General features: G+C 48.6%; 1 protein-coding gene across 2 annotated transcripts in view; it reads right to left on the bottom strand.

The window, feature by feature from the left end:
- The window catches only part of VSTM5 (V-set and transmembrane domain containing 5), a 30,531-nt gene extending 17,634 nt beyond the window's left edge, over positions 1-12,897 (bottom strand). The window contains exon 1 of one of the 2 annotated variants that reach the window (XM_032639653.1): positions 12,597-12,897. In XM_032639653.1, the coding sequence (XP_032495544.1) occupies positions 12,597-12,687 (91 nt within the window). In that variant the 5' untranslated portion in view covers positions 12,688-12,897. The remainder of the gene's footprint in view (positions 1-12,596) is intronic. The other variant, XM_032639655.1, reaches the window with a different exon arrangement.
- Positions 12,898-19,660: the final 6,763 nt, after the last annotated feature.

The raw sequence follows: 19,660 nt of genomic DNA, 5'->3' as shown, positions 1-19,660 counted from the left end.
AAACTAGTGAATATAACAAAACAGAAACACTCACAGATACAGAGAACAAACTAGTGGTTACCAGTGGGGAGAGGGAAGGGGGAGGGGCAAAATAGGGGTAGGGGATTAAGAGATACAAAGTACTGTATATAAAATAAATAAGCTACAAGGATATATTGTACAGCACAGGGAATATAGCCAATATTTTAGACCTGGGCTTTCCCATATGGTAGCTGCAAGCCACAGTAGCTATTGAGCACTTGAAATTAGCTAGTCTGAATTGAGATGTGCTCTAAATGTAAAATACACACCAGATTTTGAAGACTTGGTACTTAGCATGTTAAACAGAATGTAAAATATCTCATTAATAATTTTTTATATTGAATACATGGAGAAATAATATTTTAGACATATTGGGTAAACAAAATATATTAAAATTAACTGTGCCTATTTCTTTTTTAATGTGACCACTAGAAAATTTAGAATTATATACATGTCTTGCATGTGTGGCTCACATTATACTTCTATTGGATACCATTGGTTTAGACCATCACTCCTCCACCCGCTTCAGGAAAGTCCTCTTCCCTTGAGTTTGTTTCACCCTCTCGCCTCCTCGTCATTGTGGGTGCTCTGTTCCCCCAGTCTCCTCTTCACTCTTCAAACACGTTGGCAACTCTACTGCAAGGTATGGCATCATCCTACATACCTCCGGCATTAGGAGATTCTCCTAATTCTATTCTCCTAACATCTACAAGAAGATTCTCCCTCTACCTCGGTCTCCAGTAGAGCAGCCTGCTCTGACCACAACCTTCTCTCCTTCCTGTTTACTGTCCAACATCTCCCACTGGCCTCCTCAGTCCTTCCACTCCAACTCTCTCTACCTTTCCCAATCCATCATTCTCACATCCCTCCCTCTCCAGCCTGGGTTCCGTAGCCCATCATGTCCCAAACACTCTTGCCAAGATTCTTCAAACTCCAGTGGCCTCTGTCTTTTAATCACATCTACTAGCAAAACCCTCACCCTGGATCAACAGCTCTTCACTTCCTCTCTGCCCAGACCTGAGACCTGAGCAGTCAGCAGGACAGGAGAACATCCCACGGCCAACACTCTCCGGAACAACAGCGCACACGGTTTCCAGTGCACATTCGAGAGGGCCCTCCGGACTGCCCATCTTAATGTACTGTTCACGTAAATTCACTCTTCCTTTCTCCATGGTTATTATGTCCCTCCAATCTCTTTGACCTCCAAATTCCTCCTCATTCCCAGCAGATGACCTCATCTTCCTGGGACACCACTGAGCACCGTCTCCTGCTTGCAACGCCCTGTGGCTCCTGGGCCACCACACTCACCCGATGTTCTCCTCAGCTCCTTTTCTGCCGGCAGAGAGGAAACGCCGCCCTTCTCCCCAGATGCCGGGAAGGCACACCTGCCTGTGGGGACAGAGGGTGGCAGAGGAGGGCAAGATGCCGGCTGTGGAAGCCCTGGAATCTGAAGACCCAGGTACTGTTTCAGCTGCGCCAGGCCCTAGCCGAACAACTGCGCAAATCCCCTCCCCTCTCTGAGCCACTATTTCCTCATTTGTAATTAAGGATTATCATGGCTTGGCTGTTAAAGTTTCAATTAAAAAAAAATGTAGGTGAGAGAGCTTGACGGCCAGGAACAATTCCAGGGGGTACAGGAGCTCCCTTCTCTGATTTTTCACCCACACTCAATCCAGTCTCTCCCCATTCAACAAGCATTTGGGAAAGTAAGTCAAGGGGACTGACACTGATGGAGCACCAGCCCGGAGTCACACACGCTACATGCAAATCCATAATTAGCTCCTTTGGCATCTGATCAGCTCCACCCAATCTCTTCTCAGAGCCCTGCAGAGAAGGCCCGGCAAACCCACCTCCCCAGCCAGCAGACTGGACCAAGGGGAACCACCTGATCTAATCTAGTTATTGTCAATCTTTGAATATTAGACCATTTGGGGAAGCTTTTAAAAATCCTACCCTGGACTGTGAGTTTAGAATCTTAAGCCTCTGTGATTTTAAAAATTCCCCACATGATTCTAGCGTACAGCCAAGACTGAAAACCACTGAACGAACCCGCACTAAGGGGTTAGCGGCTGAAGCCCAGACCCACTTCCTAGGGGCATTTAACGATGCCTAAACCAAAGGAATGAAGGACCATTGTGTGTAAAAGGAATGTTTGAGGCACTGTGACAGCCTTTCAGCAATATATTTGGGGGAAATGGGCTCTTTCTGGCATCCCTCAAATTTTATTACATCTGGTCCTATTTCTAGAGATGCTTTTGGGTTAGGGAGGAAGAACGAGCGACCTAAATATTTCCCTTTGCCTCCTCTACTCTCCGCAATGTTATAAGGCAATGGTTCTCAACGTTTAGTTGCATCAGAATCACCTGGAGGGCTTACTGAAACAATTGCTGGGCCCCATCCCTAGTCTCTCATTCAGCAGCTCTGGGGTGAGGCCCCAGAGTTTGCATCACTAACAAGTTCCTAGGTAATGCTGCTGCTGGTCCCAGGACAACACCCTTAGAACTTTGGGCAAAGGGGGCACTGAGGATGCTCCTAGGATCCCTGAAAGCTGGCCCCTCCTCTCCTTCCCGAGCACAGTTAATACCACTTCTGCCAGCCAGGGGAAGAGCCTCTGATGCACAACTTCTCATCTTGGAGAAGGGAAGACTTGAGACACCCAATCATTGCCAGAACGAGGACCAGTGTGTAAAGATTGAAAGAAGATGGGTTCCGGTGAAGAGAACTGAGAGCGTGTGTGTATAACGCATGCATTCATGGACCTGGAGTCAGGCAGACTTATCCTCAACGTTTAGGTCTGCCAATAACAGCTGTGTGATGTGGGGTGAATTTGTTTCTTTCACTCTCTGTTACCGTACCAATGAAATAAGTATACTATAATAGGGTTGTGCCCACCTCCGGCAGCAGAATGAAGTTTAAGGGAGGCAAGACATATAAGGAGCTTATCACAGTTTCTAACACTTGGTGCCCATTCAATCATTATTGAACGGTTATTCTTCAAAGAACGAGAATTCTTTGAAGATGCACTGAGCTGCTTATTGAAGTAGTGAGCTCCCCATCCTCATGGGTGTGTAAGCAGAAGCTGGAGTTGTACCAGGGACTGAAGCAGTAGATCTGAGACTGGGAGCTGGAGTGTTGAGTGAAAGACGCTCCTTCTTCCAGCCCAAATTACGTAACACGTACAGAACTTGAATCAGCGTTTGTAAATCTGTGATCCACTTGTGGAGGTGTGGCAAGAGATTGGGTGACCCGAAATTCCTCCCTGTGGAGTTCCTTCCGGAATCTTTCTGACTTAAGCAAGAGCCACCCTTGCTAGAAAGCCAAACACTTTTCTGAATGGTCACAGGCTATGGTCAAGTCACTGCTGTGTTTCTACTCGGATGTCAAGGAAGCCAGGTATGGCAAAGGTGGCTGCCTGGCCCTGCCCAAGCTTGGGGGATGGGGTGCTGCTGGGTTTTCCCTCTGCAGATCTGGGCTGCAGGACTTATGGCGGGCCTGAGTCAGTGGCCAGCCTGGGGAACCAGGAGGTGGGGTGCTCCTCAGACACTTCTGTGGAAATGTTCCACTTCTGTGTGGAACAGGAGATCACCCTGGATCAACAGCTGTTCCACTGTGTGGAACAGGAGGATGAAGGAGGAAATGAGGTGGCTGACCTCCCAACAATTCTTTTTACAAGATGCCTGAAGGCTCTTGGAAGACGGGTGTCAAGTGATCAAAAGATAATTCAGGCACACATGTGACTGGGTACCACAGTTAGAGTACAAAGCTCCTCCTTCAATGAGACTAAAGGGCCAATCCCTCTTCATCCTACAGGTCTTAAACATCACTTCTTCCAGGAAGCCTTCCATAGTCCCTCAACACCAGGTTAGGGGTCCCAGCTTTGGGTTCCCATGGCTCTCTGTCCCTCGCTATCAACTTATCCCTGTCCATTGTAATTTCTCTTGATTAATGCTCCATCGTCCCAGATCAACTTTCAGCTATAAACACAGGGGCTGGTCTATCTTGTTCTTCATTGACTCCCCCGGGCCTGGCACAGTGCCTGGCACTTTGAGTTTCCCATAAACACCTGATGAAAGAATGAATGTCTTTAGGCAAGTCTCTCAACCTCTCTGAGCCTCAGTTTCCCCATCAATAAAATGGGGACTAATAATACCTATTTGCAGGATTACTGTGAAGTTGCATGGAAAAGCAGCTGTTACAGTGCTTGGCACAAAGTATGTGGTGCTCAATAGTCACAGATATTATTGCCTTGTCATTGTTATTAACAATTATAAACACTCGGGAGGTACTGGCTTTTCTTCTCTTCAGTTGGCTAGAGGCTATTATTATTAGTGATCTTTCTAAACTACACATCTTGCTGGGTCTCTCCTGGTTCTGAAAGACCTAAAAAGTCTCGCCTCAACCTTCTTTTCCTTCCCCATCTCCCAAGACTCCTTGCCATCCCCCAATTCCAGTTGCACCAAACTGTGGGCCACTCCCCACTGTGGCTTACTCCCTCTAGCTCAGCTCAGATCACCCATCCCCATTCTCAGCCTTCTGCTCACTCCTAAAGGCCCATCTTAAATGTCACTCCTCTGCCAGGCCCCACTCAGCTCCCACAGCACAGTTCCCGGCTGGCTTTGCGTTCGTGTTGGATGAGTGACTGCCCATCTCCCCCGCTAGAAGGAGCAGGCGAGCACACACTTAGGTCCGAACCGCCAGCACCCCAGCAGTGTGTGACATGACGATGGCTCATTCAAACTGGGGCTGTCAAACTGAATCGACAGTCTACCTGACATAACAAGCTCTGGTTCAAGGACTCCTGAACTCCCATCCCAGAGTATGCAGAAGGCCTGCTTGATGGCAAGAGGGAAGAGCGGGTCTGGTGTTCTGCTTTGGGGCATTGGCCTCCAAAAGGAACGTGCTCCAGTCCCACAGTGAGCCTGGGGTGGGGATACTGCAATCCGACAGAAGGGCAAACAGCCAGAGAAGGCTCACGTTAGGTCCCCTGGCCAGTGTCTGGTGCCTAGGGACCCACATCTCCCTCCTGATCCCCTGGCACTAGAGTAAGAGTCTATCAGAGGAAATATTCCAGCACTTAAGATCCAAGACCTTCCCAAGCCCCAGTCCTTTAACTGTTAAGACAACTTATCAGATTGAATATGAAGAAATTGACCAGAGCTGAAAAACCTGACTTGACTAAAGAATTGTCACCCACTACTGGCCCCAAGAGCGAGAAGGTGACGGTGCGGTGTCTGTGCTCATTATTTCCTGTCGCTCAGAACCTTCCTCCTCCCGGCTCACCTGGCTTCCTCCTACTTTGCCTTCGAGGCTTCTTCTTTGAGAAGACTCCTTCAAACTCTCAGCTGAGCTAAATGCTTTTCTCAGTACTCCCTGGGCATCTGACCTCAAATCATCTGGGTAGGATCTGACCTCCCCTCTGGGTCATGTGATTCCCCCCACTGCAGGGACCGTGCTGAGTACCCCTGGCTCCTGGCATGGTGCTCCCGACACAGTCAGTGCTCAGGAACCATTTACTGAACCAAACCAAACTTCAGAGCAAAGCAGCCTTCTCTCTTGACCTAAGCCCGGTGGCAGAGTATCATGGCTCTGTCAGGGTTAAACTACTAATAAGGCATAAGCGAGACTCGTCTGCATACAATGGTGGGTGTTCTGAGAACGGAAGATGGGAGAGAGGTGCACTGTTCATGCCCAGCTCTTTCCTTAAGATAAGATGAATGGAGGGGACATGGAAATGGTCTAGTCCAGGAACTCTCTGCCTGGCCACACATTAGAGTCGCCCCAGGAGCCTAACTTGTATTGGGTCCTGCCCTCAAAGAGACGGATGTAACCATGTGGGGCAGGGTGTGGGCATCTGTAGGTCTTACAAGCCCTCCAGGAGGTTCTCATGTGCAGCCTTGGCTGAGAACCACTAAACAGCCCACCCTCCTGGCCCTGTGCACTCAGAGAATGAAGGTGACCCCATATACAGGGCTTACTGCCAGCACGGGACTGGAACCAGCCCCTCAGGCCCTGCCCCTTCCCAGCTGGGGACTCCCCAGGAAGCCCCAGAGCAGCGGGGCTCCTCTGGGATTAGCATGTCACTGGCCTGAGCTACCCCTAGGGATGTGCCTCAGCCGGGGAAAGGCCACTGTGCTCCCTGGACCACAGTGAACAGCAGGAATGTTCTGTGCTCGCTTTACGGTCCAGTGTGTCCTTTCCCCTTTGCCCACAGGGCTGACTGGTGCCTTCCCAGCCCAGCAAACCAGTTACGGGAGAAAATCATTGCCCAAATTCATACTTGCCAATGATGCCTCTCTCCCACTCCAATTTCTGCTAGGTAAGTAAATACTTTCTAACCCTGAGACTGTGTTCCAGGGAAAACCCAGGTGCAGGCAGCCCAGTGTTTGAGAGCACAGGCTACGGGGGTGCAGTGTCAGTGGGGTCTCTGAGTGGGGGACCAGTTAAGTTTCCAGTAGGTGCCTACCAAGGCTACTCTCCCACTCCCTCTTCCTTCGCTTAGCACACCCAGACCCTGCCAGGCCCCAAGAGGAAGCATGAACTTAGGGGGTTTTTTTTACTTTTTTTTTTTTTGGTTAGGATGGGGTTTTGTTGCTGTGCGCGGGCTTTCTCTAGTTGCGGTACACGGGCTTCTCACTGCGGTGGGCTCTCGCTGCAGAGCACAGCCTCTAGGTGCACAGGCTTCAGTGGTTGTGGCACACGGGCTCAGTAGCTGTGGCACACGGGCCTAGCTGCTCCGCGGCATGTGGGATCCTCCCAGACCAGGGCTCGAACCCGTGTCCCCTGCATTAGAAGGTGGATTCTTAACCACTGCACCACTAGGGAAGTCCTGAACCTAGTTTTTGAGCAGTTGCTGTATGCCTAAAACTCTCTTCTCCACCCTGTCCTGCTGTATACCCTTACTCATCTTCCAAGACTCAACCTCACCTTCTTCATTCCCGTTCCCCAGGTAGGAGGATGCTTCCCGGTGACGGTGACTGACAGAAGCAACAGACACTCGGGAAGGACTCAATTTCAGTCCAGGCTGACAGAGATTACAGCAAAGTTATTTATTTGTAACATGCATCTTGACTTTAGATATATCGGAATATTAAAAGTAAAAAAAAAAGTCTTAGAGCAGATGCAATAAATAGGGGTCCTTAAGTCCTGGGGACAATGGAGATAGGAGAGTCTCCTGACTGCAGCCCCTTCCCAGACCAGCAGAGAATATACTCAGGACTCCCTTGGACACCAGAAATGAAGAAATTTGGGTGACTTTCTGGTTGATTCCGCCCCTCCCTCAATAGCTTCAGTGTAATCCCCCAGGGATTTTTTGAGCACTACCCCCAAGGGGAGGAGGTGTGTATGCAGGGGGTACCTGTCAGCCTGGAGGTGGCCCCTAGCCTTCCTCATCCTCCATACGGTGTGCATATCAATAGCACTGCACTCAGCACCCTGTATTAGGGCTCTGTTCTCCCCCCAGGGAGGGCTAAAAGCTGACGTGTCCATCAGAAGGGGGCTAGCTAAGGAAGAAGTAGCATGTGGATACAATGACATATGGATAGCAGTTGAGAAGAAGGAGCAAGATCTAGGCTATCAACATGGACAGAGCTCAAAAACTGCTGTAAAAAGGGAATTTCCTGGTGGTCCAGCGGTTAGGACTTGGCGCTCTCGCTGCCAAAGGCCCGGGTTCAATCCCTGGTCAGGGACCTAAGATCCCACAAATGGTGTGGCATGGCCAAAAATAAATAAATTGCTGTAAAAAGTAAGTTGCTGAGTAACAAGCACAGCACGACTGCATTTTTTTTTTTATTGCATTTTTAAAAGCACACCCAAGCACCACTCTTTTGGGTGGGTACCTTTATAGGTATGCAAGACCATTGTCTATAAATCAGAGAGGACAGTGCAGAGAGAGACCACGCCTCATTTGTTTCACCTGGGCCAGTGCAGAGCCCGATACATCATAACTGCTTAGTAACTGTGGACGGCCGTATAGGTGACCAGTGGGGCCTTGTCCTGGCGTGATGGATCCTGGTGTCTCCCCAGGGTCTCCAGGGGATACCTCCAACACCGGCTCTCCCTCCCCTCCCATGGCACCTCCAGCTAATCCAGAACCCATAGCTCCATCTGGCTGTGGCCGCTTTGGCCTATCAACTCCCTCCCCAGACCAAGGCTCAGCCCCCATGCTGCTCTTCTGTGCTACTGGGCACTGGGCCATGAGTGACTCAGTGGGGCTAGCTCCTCCATCCCTGGCTCCACCCTGGTAAGGTGGGGATGTTAAAGGGCACTCGTGTGTGTATTCATGTGTGCACACGTGTGGCTGTGTGTGCGTGCTGGGGGAGCGTGCTGCTTTTTAGAAGCTGGGGTTGGAGCACAGGAAGCAAGCTGACTTGGCCCGGGCCATTAGCTAAACTTTCCTACTTAACAATAGGTCCTACTGTATAGCAGAGGGAAATATACTCAATATCCTATGATAAACCCGAATGGAAAAGAATATTTAAAAAAGAATATATATATGTATATATATATATATATATATATATGAATCAGCTGTACGGCAGAAATGAACACAACATTGTAAATCAACTATACTTCAATTAAAAACAAACGAAGAAACCAACAACATAAAAACCCCAAACTTTCCTGCTTGAGTCTTGGATCATCTGCTTCCAAATGAGCGGGCGCACTGATGAGGAGGAGGCCTGATGGATAACTTCCCATGTTGAGAGCTGAGAAAAGAAATGAACAAGGGTCCTAGAAAAGTGCTCCACCTTGGCCAGGTGCGAGAGGCCTGCCAGCTTTCAGAGGGGATATGCCTTTAAGTCCCTGTCTTATTCAGCTTGAGCTGTTATAACAAAATACCAAAAACTGGGGGGCCTAAACAACAGACATTTACTTCTCACAGCTGTGGAGGCTGCGAAGTCCAAGGTCAAGGTGCCAACAGACTCAGTTCTCGGTGAGGACCCTCTTCCCGTCTTGCAGATGGCCGCCTTCCTGCTGTATCCTCACATGTAGAGAGGGAGCGCTGGTCTCTTCCTCTTATTATAAAGACACTAATCCCCTCATGGAAGACCCACCCTCATGACCTCATCTCAACTTAATTGCCTCCCAAAGGTCCCACCCACCTCCAAGCACCATTATATTGGGAGTTAGGGCTTCAACATATGAATTTCTGGGGGACACAAACATTCAGTCCATAACACCCTGCCCCTGGCCCCCCAAAAATTCATGCAATGAATTCTTGCATGCAAAATACATTCATTCCATCCCAACAGCTCCAAAAGTCTTAACTCCTTTCAGAGACTTGGGGTATGATTCATCTTAAAAGAAAACTACTCTCCAGCTGTGAACCTCTGAAACCAGGTAAGTTATGTACTTCCAAAATGCAGTGGTGGGACAAGCATGGGATAGACATTCCCACTGCAAAAAGAAGAAATCAGAAGTAAGAAGGAGTGACGGGTCCCAAGTGAGCCCCAAACCTAGCAAGGTAAATGCCGTTAGCTCTTTGGTTCCATGCTCTGCCTTTAGGACCCACTGAGACAGGGGTGCATCCTCACCCCTGCAGCTCTGCTGGGCATTTCCATGTCCCCTGGAGACTCTGCAAGGCCTCCGTCTTGCCTGTTGAAACCAAGGCAATGCCCCACCCCCACCTTTTTAAACCGAGGAGACAGCTCTGATGCTGGCTGAATTGTCCTCAGAGTCATTCTTTTCTTAGCCTGAAAAATAGTGTACACAGCTAAACAGCGATACAGTCAGCCCTGTAGGATCTATCAAATCTGACAGCCTTCCCTCATTCCATTCTGTCTTCACCCCCTTCAGTTACCCTGAGTTGTTTCTGCTGGGGTGGCTGATTAGGCCCGTGGTTCACACCCAGGCTAATCTTATCAAACAGTGTTTGGCCGCAATCTACGTCTTCTCTTCTGAACATGCTCTCTTTTTTCGTAACACAGATAGGCTGAGAATTTTCCACATCTTTAAGTTCTAGTTCCTTTTTGCTTAAGAATTCCTCCTTCAAGTCATTTCTCTCTTCTTGCATTTTACTATAAGCAGACAGGAGGGACCAAGTTGCTCCTTCTACACTACTTAATATCTCCTCAGCTAAATATCTAATTTCTCATCACTCCCAAGCTCTACCTTCCACAGAACACTAGAACATGAACACAGCTCAGCCAAGTTCTTTGCCACTTTCTAACAAGGATCACCTTTTCTCTATTGTCCAGTAACATGTTCCCCATTTCCATCTGAAACCTGACCAGAATAGCCCTTAGAGTCTATATTTCTAGCATGTACTTCAAAACTCCTCCGCTTCTACCCATTACTCAGTCCCAAAGCTGCTTCCCCATTTCTGGGTATTTGTTACTGCAGCACTTTACTTCTCGGTACCAATTTCTGTCTTAGCTTGGGCTGCTATCACAAAATACCATAGACTGGGTGCCTTAAACAACATAGTTCTGGAAGCTGGGACATCAAGATCAAGGTGACGGCAGATTTGGAGGACTCTCTTCCTGGCTTGCAGAGAGCTGCCATCTTGCTTCGTCCTCACATGGCAGAAAGAGATAGAGAGAGGGATCTCTGGTGTCTCTTCCTCTTCTTATAAGGACACTACCCCCATCGTGGAGGCCCCACCATCATGACTTCCTCTAAACCAAACTGCCTTCCAAAGGCTCCACCTCCAAATAGCATCACATCGGGGGCTGAGGTTTCAACATGTGAATTTCAGGGGGACACAAACATTCAGTCCATAACACTCCCGTTTATAGAGAAAAGGCCTCAAATGCAGGGTGTTTGTGTGTTTGTGTTTGTGGAGCATTTCACACAGACTTCAGTGTAAATGATGAATATCTGACTTTCTGGGTGGAAGCTTTGGGCAGAGGCTGAAAAGGCAGAGAATGGAGGGAGCTAGTGAGGGGGAGGAGGCCCCGTCTACATCATCAGTGCTGGCCCGGAAGCACAGGCCCCCATCAGGCAGGTGCACACCCACTCACTATCCTTAAGGGGTAGACTCTGGCTGGCACTGGACAAGCGCTGGGAATCTGTCTTCCTGGAGTTTACAGCTTTGCAGGAGTCACTATTCAATGGAGAACTGCAAAACTTTGACCCTTCCTCCTGGTTTTCCATGTGCTCCCTCTTTACCTAGGACGCGCTGTGTTCCCTCTGCCCCTTCCCCTGGCTGCTCCTATCCATCTGTCAGTGGGTAGGTGCAGCTCCCTTTGGGAGGCTTGGCCTCATTCCCCTGAGCCTCTAGGGCTTCCAGAACTTTGGCACTTCCTGCCTCTCAGGACTCGCCACTCCAAGCCGGCACTCTTGTCTGCTCGTCTGAGGACAGGACTGTGAACCATGGTATCCCCAGTACGACTGTGGCCTGCTTCCTGGAAGCAGAGGGTGCCATGAATGAGTGAGTGAATAAATGAATTATACACTGTGGTGAATCGTTGGTCCTTGAATGCCTGGGACAGCTGTACAGATGTTGCATGAGAATGCCTGATTGGAAACACATGTTGAAGGGTTGAAAAATGATAGAAAAGGTCACTGCAAGGCCAAACACACCCACCCACCTGATGGACTAGCTGGCTATTCCTTGCTCCACAGACAGCCAGAGGCACATGCCCCCCTCCCAGTCCTTTTGGGTTTCTGAGATCTGCAGCCTCCAAAGCTGGGCTCTAGCTAGAGAGGTGTAAAGGTCAAGCGTGCTAGATTGCCCAGGTTTAAATCCTAACTCCACCACGGCCTAGCTAGTGACGGCTGTGCATCAGTTTCCTCACTTGTGAAACAGGGATAAGAGTGGCACTTTTTTCATAGGGTTGCTCCGAGGATTCAATGAAAGAAGTGTTGTCAAGCCCCGGGGACAGTGAGCGCAAACGTGCTTAGTAAGCACCGCCCCTTACTATAGACCCTCCCACCGCCAGTGGCCCTGCACTGGTCAGTCTCCACACTTCAGATGACTAATCTGTAAAATGAGAATGGTCATAAGGATCACGATTAAATGAGAAAGCAGAACTGCATTCAAATCTGTGGTTTGGGTCCATGGTAGTCTGTGGGGCTGTGCGTTACATGCAGACTCACCAAGCCGGGGGATTCCGGGGACAGCCCATCCAAACCCTCCGTTCCGGGCAGAGCAGTGAGGACCACCGCCGGCCTGAGAGATTCTGGCCCCAACACCCAACCCAAACCTCTACAACCCCTCCTCTTCGAGACAGTCTGCTGGGGGTTCCTCTGAGAGGTGGGGAGGCCTACAGCACCAGGGACCAGGGCCGGGGACCGGGGAAGGCGCGGGAAAGAGAGGGGGAGGGTCCCCGCAGTAGGGGGCGGGGCCCGTGTGCCCTGGGGGTCGCGGATGCCTGGGCTGCAGTCTGGTTATTCCAGGAAAAAGAAATAAAAAATGCTGCAGAGGAGGCGGCCACCGGGCCGCGCCGGTTATCTTCCGGGCGCCTTCCGGCTCTGATAACGCCCGGGGCGGGGCGCGTACCCAGAGTGACCCGGGAGCCGGCCTGGGGGATCCTCGCCGGGCCGGGTCCCCGCTCCAGGCCGCGCCCAGCCCCGCGGAAAGCTGTGGCTCGCCCCGCGCCCCCCGCCCCCCGCCCGGTCCGGCCCTTGCTTACTCTGCAGACAGCGGGCAGCGGCCAAGCAGAGGGCGAAGACTCCCAGCGAGAGGCCGTGGCTCTTCCTCCTCCGGCTCGGCAGAGGCCTCATGAGCAAGCCCCGCGCGCCGCCGGCCCGGCATTGGCGTCCCGGGCGGCGCGGTGCGGCGCGGCCCCGGCTGTGCGCTCACGTGGCAGCCGCTGCAGCTCCTGGCCGCCCGCCCGCCCGCTCCTCCTCCGCCGCTGCCTCCTGCCTGTCCTGTGAGGCCAGATGCAGATGAGCTGGTGTACTCTGGTTGAACCAGTTCCCAAGAAGTAGGGAAGGAAGAGGAGACGGGCGGGAGGGAGGGAGAGAGAGAGAGAGAGGAAGCAGTTGGAATGCACACACTCAGAGGTAACTAATAGCAAAAAATGAGTAGTCTCCTTCCGTTCACACCCACTTGACTGGTGTTGATTCAAGATTCAGCTGGATGCTGGGTGGCAGAAGGAAGGGAAGGTATTAGCTGTTGCCTGAGGACCAAGAGGGACCATCTAATGGCTCCATGTGAAATGAGAAGGCTTTCAGGTAGGTGAAATGACAGCCTAAGGTGAGAGGGGTGAGAAGAGGACAAGGGAGCCCCAGGCTGCTCGGGGTGGAGCCACTGGACAGTGATGATAGCTATCCACCATGTACCATCCAGCCATCTAAACACCATCCATCCACCCATCCATGCATCCACCCACCCATCTATCCATCTACCATCCACCATTCTTCCATCCACTATCTACCCAACCCCCATCCACACCTTCATTCATCCATGCATACAAGATGTTTTCACTGAGAGCCTACTTATCTGCACAGGGCCTGACACGTGGTAGACAGTCATAAAATATTGGTGGATTGAAGCTGGGCACTGTGCTAAAGGTTGGGGATACAACTATGAATAAGATAGAAGTCTTTAGAAATCCTAGCGAGGGGTAGGGCTGGAAAAACAAGCAATTGCTGTACAGTTCATATGTCTCTTTGATAAGGGAGGCCCAGTATGCTATGGGGACTCAGGGCAAGAGTAATTAACCCTGGGGAGGGAGAGTACAGGGTGGAGGAGAAATTAGTATTGATCCCAGCTAGTCATGAAATTCAACTCCAGTTTGTTAAAACTAGATTTTCTAGCCTTCTTTGCAGCTGGGGGTAGCAGAGTTGTCCAGTGCTGGCCAGTGATGTTAAGGGAAGTCTTCTTGGGGTGTTTCTGGGAAAGTTTTTGCTTTCTTTTATTTTAATTAATTAATTAAATTATTTTTATTTTTGGCTGCATTGGGTCTTCATTGCTGCACGTGGGCTTTCTCTAGTTGTGGCGAGCAGAGGCTACTCATTGCGGTGCATGGGCTTCTCATTGTGGTGGCTTCTCTCGTTGAGAAGCACGGGCTCTAGGCGCGCGGGCTTCAGTAGTTGTGGCACGTGGGCTCGGTAGTTGTGGCTTGCAGGCTCTAGAGCACAGGTTCAGTAGTTGTGGCGCACGGGCTTAGTTGCTCCATGGCATGTGGGATCTTCCCAGACCAGGGCTCGAACCCGTGTCCCCTGCATTGCTAGGTGGATGCTTAACCACTGCGCCAGCAGGGAAGTTCCTGCTTTCTTGATAAAAGTGACAGATAAGGCTAGGGCTGCCCCTCTCCCTTTCTTCCTGCCTTGAAGACATCATAACGTTTAAATCTGTGGCACCTATCTTGTATCCATGAAGTTACACGGATGAGGATGAAAGCCATCATGCCAAGTAGGATGATGGAGCAGAAAGATGGAAAGATAGAAGACCATGGCAGTCCGGCACATTTTCCTGTCTCCTTCTTCTGGTTCCTAAGGGGGACTCCTTGCCAATTTCATGTGTTCTTGGTGAGGTTGACATTAGTGGTACCCTGCCGACCACCCCTGGGTGAGCTTGTGAGCCAGGCCAACCAATCAGAGTACACTTTTCACCAGCCAAAGTGTTTGGTTCAGGGATGGTTGGACAGGGCCCTCAGAGTCTTCCCTGGGAATGATATGTGGTCATTGTTGGGATTGCTAAAATGAGAGGATATGAACCTGGGAATACTGGGAATATTGGAAAGACCCTGAATTAAGCATGAAGCCAAGATGGTACAAACTAAGCTGGGAGCTGAGAAGAGAGATAGAGCCCTCATGACATGGATTGAGCTCTGGGATTCTGCACACTAACCTTTGCCAGTTATGAGCAAATAAATACCCTCTTTTGACTCAAAAAATTAAAAAGTTGGATTTCTCTGACATAAAATTGAGAAAGTCCTGACTCATACAAGGGGTCTTCTTGACAGTTTTCTGTTTTTTTTTTTTTTAATTCCATGTAAGGGGATTCAGGAATCACTTGCATTCATTTATTTACTCATCAAACTGTCATAACATCTGACCCCGTACCAGGCTACATGCTAGGCCCTGCAGCTCCAGAGATGAATAACTAACTCATGGCTCCTGGTACCAAGAAACTCACAAAGTAGACAGCATGATCCAGATTGAGAAAGGCCTCCAGGTATATGGGCTCTTCCTGCTGAGGCCGAGATGAGAGCAAACTGGCTGTTTTGCTCACTGCCATGTACCTGGCACCTGGCACATGAATTAGAAAAACTGTAGTCTGAGACATGTAAGAGAGAAGGAAGAATTTCATGAGATCAAGAGCTGATAAAGGCTAGAGTGACTCAGTGATGCGCTGAGTTCCTGTCCTGCCTCTGTCACCCACCAGCTCTCTGGCCTTGGAGAAGTAACATCAACTCTCTGGACCTCTGAGGAGGTTGGGCTGTACCAGAAATGCTCAACCCTGTCTGCACATTAGAAAAAAAGCACTGCGGCCTGGGCCTCACTCCAGTTCAACTAAATCATATTTTCTGCCCTGGCATTGGTGGTTTTTGAAAGCTCACTGGATAATTCTATTGTGTTGCCAGAATGGAAAAACACGGCTCTGGGTTAGTTAGAAGCTTCTTGTGTCATATTCAAATGATACTTTGATCTGAGTTTATGGGAGCCTTTATATAGAGTAGGATTGCATAGAGGGGAGGAGGGAGATAGCATGAGTTCATTTAAGCCCTGATTATATTTACTATTTCATTTGTTCATTCTCTCTTACCTTCCTCCCTCCTTCCCTTCCCTTCCTTCCTTCTTTTCTTCCTACAACTTTTAGTTAAGTGCCTACAAGATCCCAGGCGTGGCAGTAGTCTGGTTGAGGCAGAGAGGGAGGAATACGGAGAAAAACTAGAAAAGCACGTTGGGACTAAGATTTGAGGGGTCTGTATACTGATACTGAGGATACTTTTGCTATAAGGGTATAATTCAAGATTCATACTTAGTATGAAGTGTAGGCTTCTCCTTTGAAGTCTTTGACATAAACTACAGCCCTCAGGTATTTGGTACCTATTCTCACCAATCAACCACTTGGTTAAAAATAAAACATCCACTAGTGTTTATTTTCTCAAAACCTTAGGAGCCATTCTTCACTTCCAGAAGAAGAAAATGATGTGTGTTTATAGCGATCTAGCTTTATGACAGCCATATATATCCCCATATAATTCTCATGTTCAAGGACAGCCCTGAATTTAAGTATGCTCTTCCAGCGAGACCATATATCTTGGTGTTCAGTTTGGCAAAACTGATGACCACATTTCGATAACCTGTAAGTTCTTGGGCTTTTTTTTGGTCTCTCTTGAAAATATGCTTGTAGTTTATTATATATGTGTGTATGGTATTAGGGTGCCAGACAGGTGGTTGAAGTGGGAGGGGATTGTGTTGAATGTTACAGTATGAAAGACCTATACAAATCTTTGTTAAAATTGGTTCCTTTGAGCCAGGCTTTTATGGTGCCATACAGTGCCCTAAGTCTCTTAAGCTGAGCTGGTGTGTGTTCCCCATGTCACTCTGGGACCATATGGAGGCCAAGCCTACTAAGGGGGAGATCCAAAATTGCAATTCTCTTTCTACCTTGAACTTGGCTGGTCCGAACTGCCTGTACCACGCAGCCTGGGTGTAACCTCTGTGAGCAGGAGTTGTGATGAAGCAGGCAAGCCTTATCCCCTACTAGCCTACGGTTACCTTAAGGGTAAGTGCCAGTGTTATTCTCTTAATATCCCTTCTGCATGATAATAGTGATTCTGGGGAGAACACTGGATAAGAGCTCTGGCTCTGGAGTCTGACAGACCCAGGAAAAGCCCAGCGCTTCCACTCCTAGCTGTGTGACCTTAGGCAAGCTACTTAACATTCCTTTACAGCAGTTTTTTCTCTGAAAAGTGGGATTCTGATATTACTACTTAGTAATGCTGCTGGGAGGGTCAAATAAGACACAGGTGTGCAGTAGGATGGTTGCACAGGAACCCCTGATCCACGTCAGTTATTATCACAGCATCCAGCTCAGTGTCTTGTATAATAGGTGCTCGGCAATTGAATACGTTTCCCTGGTGGATTCATGCCATTTTAGTCTTGGACGCTAAGACTACACTTCTAAAGGGCAGAGACCATTTCTTTCAGATCTTTTATGGGCTGTCTCTTCCAGCACAGGGCCCGGCATGTAGAAGGTGTTCAGTAAATATGCAGTGGGGGCAGTGTGGTGGATGGCAAAAGTCTAACCTGAATCCTGGTCTTAGCTGTTCCATTATGGAAATGATTTAATATCTCTGGGTCTCCGTTTCTTCATTGGTAAAAATGAGGAGTTAGCCACTGAATGTATGGTTTGGAGCAGATGCCAGGTGCTTGATCCCAGAATATGGTCTGCAGGAGATTTTCAGTCAAACGCAACAAAACAAAAATAAAAATTAGAAAAACAAATAACAGTTTTCCTGAATTCGCTGGCATTTGTGAGCTGGTTGGCCAGCAGGATCTGACATGACCATTAGGGACCCGGATGGGCTGGGTATCCCATGTACAAGATGGGAATTGAGCTATTCAAGTCTAATTTCAATAAAAGTCAATGAAAAAGTCGCAAAGGCAAGCCACTGTGAAGGAAATTGTAATAGGTACAATAAAAGCTTATGAGACATATTTTTAAAAATCAATTAATTAATTTTATTTATTTATTTTTGGCTGCTTTGGGTCTTCGTTGCTGTGCACGGGCTTTCTCTAGCGTGGGCTTTCTCTAGTTGCGGTGAGCGGGGGCTACTCTTTGTTGCGGTGTGCGGGCTTCTCATTGTGGTGGCTTCTCTTGTTGCGGAGCACGGGCTCTAGGCGCGCGGCCTTCAGTAGTTGTGGCACGCGGGCTCCGTAGTTGTGGCTCACGACCTTAGTTGCTCGGCGGCATGTGGGATCTTCCCAGATCAGGGCCTGAACCCGTGTCCCTTGCATTGGCAGGCGGATTCTTAACCACTGCGCCACCAGGAAAGCCTTATGAGATATATTTTAAAATCATGGTTTACCACTGTACTCAAAAAAAATTAAGGTTAACTATATGCCACACAGAATTTTCTGATCCCATGGACCATTACTGAAAACACTGGTTGTAGGAGTGGTCTGCTTTAGCAGGGAAGAGTATTCTGTCACTGACATTGTTTAGAATTGCCGGTGCATGGTGGTAATGAAATTTCTTAAGTGGGTCTTACTCTTATTTTTAAGTTCTTTTTAGACACTGCACCTCCTCATTGCATCAGGGACCAGATGCCCCCTGCCCTTGGCTTGCCGTGGATTGAGAATATTTGGGTGCCCTTGGACTAGATCTCTTACCGCTTGAACATCATTAAATTCTCAGCACAAATTTCATTCTGTTCGAGAGACCTAAAGTAGCCCTGCCCTACCAACCTGCACAGTCACTATTCCATGTTTTAAAATCAACTTGACTGGGGCTTAATTAATGTGCAGGAAACTGTATCCATTTAAAATGTACAGTTTGATGGCTTTCGTTATATGTATACACCCATGAAACAGCCACCACAATCAGGAAACAGAGTATTTCCTTCACTCCAGAAGTTTCCTCTGGGCAGTCAGCCCATCCTTCTCTCTGCCCTCAGCCCTAGGCAACCACTGGATTGTTTTTTGTCAATATAGATTCATTTGCGTTCTCTAGAATGATATAAATAGAATCATACAGCATGTAGTATTTTGCGTGTGCTTTTTTTCGCCCAGCATAATGATTTTGAGATTCATCCACGCTGTTACGTGTATCAGAATTTCATTCCCTGCTATTCCATTGTATGGATATATTACTGCCATTTGTGTATCCATTCTCCTGTTGATGAACATTTGGGTCATTTTCCATTTTTGCCTATTGACGTCAGTCTGTTTCATTGTCTTCACTGCATTGTCACTGTCTGAAACTTTCTTCATCTGTTTGGTTGTTTTTGACTCCCCTCTTTTCCCTAAAACGAACAGGACCTCATCTTCTAGTTCTTCACTTTCCCTGCAGTGCCTGACACATGATGGGAGCTCAGGATTGAATAGTGCCAGGAGTTTAATGTTGGGCTGTACTTGGAGCATTCCTGAGTTCAAATACCTCCTGCACTGTTAACTTTGTGACCTTGAGCAAATTGCCTCACATCTCTGAATTTCAGTTACTTCATCTGTAAATTAAGCATTGTCATACTATCTCACAAGTATGCTGTGAACATAAAAGTAGATTTATTATTATTTTTTCAAATAAATTTATTTATTTAATTTATTTATTTTTGGCCGCGTTGGGTCTTCCTTGCTGAGCGCGGGCTTTCTCTAGTTGTGGCGAGCGGGGGCTACTCTTCGTTGCAGTGCACAAACTTCTTAGTGCGGTGGCTTCTCTTGTTGCAGAGCATGGGCTCTAGGTGGGCAGGCTTCAGTAGTGGTGGCTCGCGGGCTCTAGAGCGCAGGCTCAGTTGTTGTGACGCATGGGCTTAGTTGCTCTGCGGCCTGTGGGATCTTCCCGGACCAGGGCTCGAACCCGTGTCCCCTGCATTGGCAGGCGGATTCTTAACCCCTGCACCACCAGGGAAGCCCTAAAGGTAGATTATTAAACATGGAAAGTCAGTGCTGTCCTAAGTGTCTTATGAGTAATAATTCATGTAATTCGTTAATCAGTTCATCTACCCCATGAGGAAAGTACTATTATTATCATTCTGACCAGTTCACAGATAAGAAAATGGAGGCAGGAGTTAGTAAGAGC

The sequence above is a fragment of the Phocoena sinus genome, chromosome 8, assembly GCF_008692025.1.
Source record: "Phocoena sinus isolate mPhoSin1 chromosome 8, mPhoSin1.pri, whole genome shotgun sequence".
NCBI lineage: Eukaryota > Metazoa > Chordata > Mammalia > Artiodactyla > Phocoenidae > Phocoena > Phocoena sinus.
The sequence above is the reverse complement of the archived record's forward strand: the minus strand, read 5'-3'. Positions and strand labels throughout refer to the sequence as shown.